This window comes from Mauremys reevesii, unplaced genomic scaffold (genome assembly GCF_016161935.1).
Source record: "Mauremys reevesii isolate NIE-2019 unplaced genomic scaffold, ASM1616193v1 Contig121, whole genome shotgun sequence".
Lineage (NCBI taxonomy): Eukaryota > Metazoa > Chordata > Testudines > Geoemydidae > Mauremys > Mauremys reevesii.
In genome coordinates, this window is record NW_024100740.1 from 114731 (window position 1) to 119086 (window position 4356).

At 45.9% G+C, this 4356-nt stretch overlaps 2 gene segments (V, D, J or C); both read left to right on the plus strand.

The window, feature by feature from the left end:
- The first annotated feature begins 1412 nt into the window (after nt 1-1412).
- Nucleotides 1413-2091, plus strand: LOC120392899. The segment is given in 2 exon segments: nt 1413-1517; nt 1769-2091. Coding segments are annotated over 2 exon segments (369 nt in total).
- A 1091-nt stretch (nt 2092-3182) lies between these two features.
- On the plus strand, nt 3183-4156 carry LOC120392900. The segment is given in 2 exon segments: nt 3183-3503; nt 3837-4156. Coding segments are annotated over 2 exon segments (366 nt in total).
- Nucleotides 4157-4356: the final 200 nt, after the last annotated feature.

The window sequence follows — 4356 nt, forward strand, 5'->3', positions numbered from 1 at the left end:
GACACCTACGAGGCCTCCTGGGCCTTATTCACCATTGTGTTACCCCAGATTAACCTCAGTTTACCCACTCTGGGTCTGCTCCTCAACTGCAGTGAACCACTGTGGGCCAGATGAAGTCAACTGGGCCAGGTCCACCACAGGTATCAATCAGCTGTACTTCCATTGGGGCTGGATTCTCCTAGCTGGAGTAAACCAGCGTGGGGCCAATGGGACAGATACACAAAGGCACGACACACACAAGCATGCAGACATGCGCATGTGCAAACACAAACATAGAGACAAATAGAAAGACACCAACACCCACAAAACCAGTACACACACCACAGAGCTTTTAAATCTTCCCACAATGTGTTTAATTCACTTCTCACCAAGTAGCAACAAGAAGGACAATAAAAATAAGAACATAAGAATGGCCCTACTGGTCAGACCAAAGGTCCATCTAGCCCAGTATCTGTCTACCGACAGTGGCCAATGCCAGGTTCCCCAGAGGGAGTCAACGTAACAGGCAATGATCAAGTGATCTCTCTCCTGCCATCCATCTCCATCCTCTGACGAACAGAGGCTAGGGACACCATTCTTACCCATCCTGGCTAACAGTCATTAATGGACTTAACCACCATGAATTTATCCAGTTCTCTTTTAAAAGCTGTTATAGTCCTAGCCTTAACAGCCTCCTCACGCAAGGAGTTCCACAAGTTGACTGTGCGCTGTGTGAAGAACTTTTATTTGTTTTAAACCTGCTGCCTATTCATTTCATTTGGTGACCCCTAGTTCTTGTATTATGGGAATAAGTAAATAACTTTTCCTTATCCACTTTCTCCACATCACTCATGATTTTATATACCTCTATCATATCCCCCCCATAGTCTCCTCTTTTCCAAGATGAAGAGTCCTAGCCTCTTTAATCTCTCCTCATATGGGACCCGGTCCAAACTCCTAATCATTTTAGTTGCCCTTTTCTGAACCTTTTCTAGGGCCAGTATATCTTTTTTGAGGTGAGGAGACCACATCTGTACGCAGTATTCAAGATGTGGGCGTACCATCGATTTATACAAGGGCAATAATATATTCTCAGTCTTATTCTCTATCCCCTTTTTAATTATTCCTAACATCCTGTTTGCTTTTTTTCTTTTTCCTGATTTGTTGTAGCTAAATTAGCACCCCTCATATTGTATGTATAGTTGGGGTTATTTTTTCCAAAGTTGGGGTTATAAGAATAAGAAAAAAATGCAAAGTCAGAAACCAGTCTTCCAGGAAATGCAGAGGAAGGATTTTGTCCCACGAGTTCTCACCTGTGCTTCAGCTGCCAACGAATCGAACCCAGCCGGTTTCCTGTGTCTGATACACATTTCCCGAACCCCTCCCTCTTCTGCTAGGCTGATCTCGCACTAACCTCTCCCAGTCTCTCGGGGACGTTGCCTTTAAAATTCTTCTTGCAGCGACTTCTCAGCTTGTCCAGCTGCGAGGCACCATGGAGATGCGTTTCATTCTCAGCTTTTGCCTCTTTAGCCAACTAGGTAACCGGGCTCTGGGTTTTTGGAAAAAGCGTCATGGAATTCGGCTCCCAACTCGCATCCTACCCAGAACCCGAACCCTGATCCTAACTCTAACTCAGATCCAAATGCCCTTGCTATCCTTAACCTTAATTTTTTGCGCTAACCTTAATTTGTTTGAAATTAGGCAGATAAACCCCTTGAGCTCTTTTGAAATTCCCAGCCTAGACCTGCCAATGCATCTGGCTGCCCTTGAACATAGTGTCTCGTTGCAGGTGAGGTGCTGGGTGACTCGATCCGGTCCAAGGAACCCGAAGTGTCCAGGTCAGAAGGAGACACCGTGACCCTCAGTTGTTCTTATGAAACCAGCTACACTACTGGTGTCTATCTCTACTGGTACCGTCAGTATCCGAACCGAGCCCCGCAGTACATCCTCCTGAGAGGAACGAAAGAAGTCAGTTATGCCAGCGATACTGCAGGTTTTGCCCAGGAGAGGTTTTCTTCGCAGGCTAATGACAGCTCCACAACTCTGAACATCGCAGCCCTGGAGCTGACAGACACAGCGGTGTATCTCTGCGCCCTGTGTCTGGCACAGTGACAGAGCCTCACAGCAGAGCTGTACAAAAACCCTTCCAGCCCTGCTGCAGGGGATGTTACAGGCATTAAAATGGGTAGCAGTGCCTTCAAATACTAAGCTTGATAAGTTTATGGAGGGGATGGTATAATGAGATAGCTTAATTTGGGCAATTAGTTCGTCATTGACTACTAGCAGTAAATATGCCCAATGGCTTGTGCTGGGATGTTAGATGGGGTGGGATCTGAGTTACTACAGAGAATTCTTTCCTGGGTGTCTGTTTGGTGAGTCTTACCCACATGCTTAAGGTTTAACTGATCGCCATATTTGGGGTCAGGAAGGAATTTTTCTCCAGGGAAAATTGGCCGAAGCCCTGGGAGTTTTTCACCTTCCTTTGCAGCGTGGGGCACTGGTCACTTGCTGGAGGATTCTCTGCACCTTTAAGTCTTTAAACCACGATTTGAGTTCTTCAATGGCTCAGACTCATGTCTGATACAGGAGTGGGTATGTGACATTCTGTGGCCTGTGTGGTGCAGGAAGTCAGACTAGATGATCATAATGGTCCCTTCTGACCTTAAAGTCTATGGAAGACAGTATTTGCACTGCTTAAATATACAACTCTCCTTAAAAGTTAAATGGTTATTTAAAGAGCTAATTTAAACATCTTCCTTGCATAAGATAATGGGTCTGATATTTAATTAGGAAGCTATTAACACCTCTTTTCCTGGCGTCAGGAATGATCTATATCGGTGTAGTGTTTGTGAGGGAATCATGTGTAGCAAAACAAGGGTTAAAGGTGAGTACAAATGTAGATGAAGTGACCTATTGTTGAAAATACAAATTGAGGTAAAATGCGAATGAAAAATTTCCTTTAAAAACGGACAATATTCTGTTAAATTGCTAATTTATGGTGAAATGGGGGTAACATAGGCGAGGGGGAAAAATTGTTGTAAATACCCATTTTTGAGTGGTGGGTAAAGCTGTAGCTACCAACTCTCCCGGAGTCAAATCAATGCTCCTGTTGCAGAGACAGTTGCATTTTTGGGTAGATTTGCTTAGAAACTATTTAATTGCAAAACACTATTCCCGAGACTATCTGCTGAGAATCACGAACTCTTCACATTACAAAGCGTCGCCATCTGCTGGAGGAGTCCCAGAGCAAACACGCCCCTCCCCAACCAGCACACTGATATGTCAGCTGCTGCCTGACCTCAATCCACGGTGTTTCCTGGATCTCCGATGAGTTCCTCAGACTCCTCCCTCTTCCTCTGCGCTGGTTTCTAATTAATCTTCCACAGTTGTTGCTGCCCTGACAGACGGGTCGTTTATATTCCTCCAAGGCAGCGGCAGTAGCTGCGCGTTTGAAACTGGGGTCGCTAGAGAAGATACTATGGAGACGCTTTTTCTTCTCAGCATTTGGATATTCAGTCGCCTAGGTAACTGGGCTGGGATTTCAAGGGAAACTAGCCACTCAGTTCCCATTTTACCCTAAATCTCTACATAACCCTTACCCTGAACTGTAGCCAAAACGCGAACGCTACAACAGTTCACCCTCACCGTAACCCTAAACCCTTGTTCATACCTTCGCCTTAATCCTAACGCGCTAAACCTCAACCCTTCCCCTGCTCATAACGTTAATTGAGCTAAGGAGTTAGGCGCTTAAATCCCATTAGACGGCTTTGAAATTTCCTGAAACTGCAATGCAGGTGGAATCTTTCCCACGGGTTAGCTCCAAGGAAATGTTCTTGAATGTGTTTGTCTTTTTTCAGGCTCTGCGCTGGGCGACTCGGTCAAATCCAACGAACCCGAAATGTCTGGATCAGTTGGAGGTTCTGTGACACTCAGCTGTTCTTACACCACCAGCGATACCTATGTCTATCTCTATTGGTACCGTCAGTACCCGAACCAAGCGCCGCAGTACATTCTCTATAGAGGAGCGAAATCCTACAGCGGCCGCAGCCACACTGCAGATTTCGCCCAGCAGAGGTTTTCTTCCCAGGCTGCTGACAGCTCCACAGTTCTGGACATCGCAGCCCTAGAGATGGCGGACAGTGCGGTGTATCACTGCGCCCTGTGGAGAGCACAGTGACAGAGCCACATAGCAGAACTGTACAAAAACCCTCCTTTCCCAGCTGCAGATAGTGTCGTGCACATTGAGGTTATAAATGGAGCCGCTCGGGAGTGTTAAAACCACACATTGGGCTTGGGTGTGGTCTGATGACTCCTTCCTAGTCTCTCCAAACCACCTGCATTAAAATACTGGTTTCCATATGAGGAGAGATTAATAAG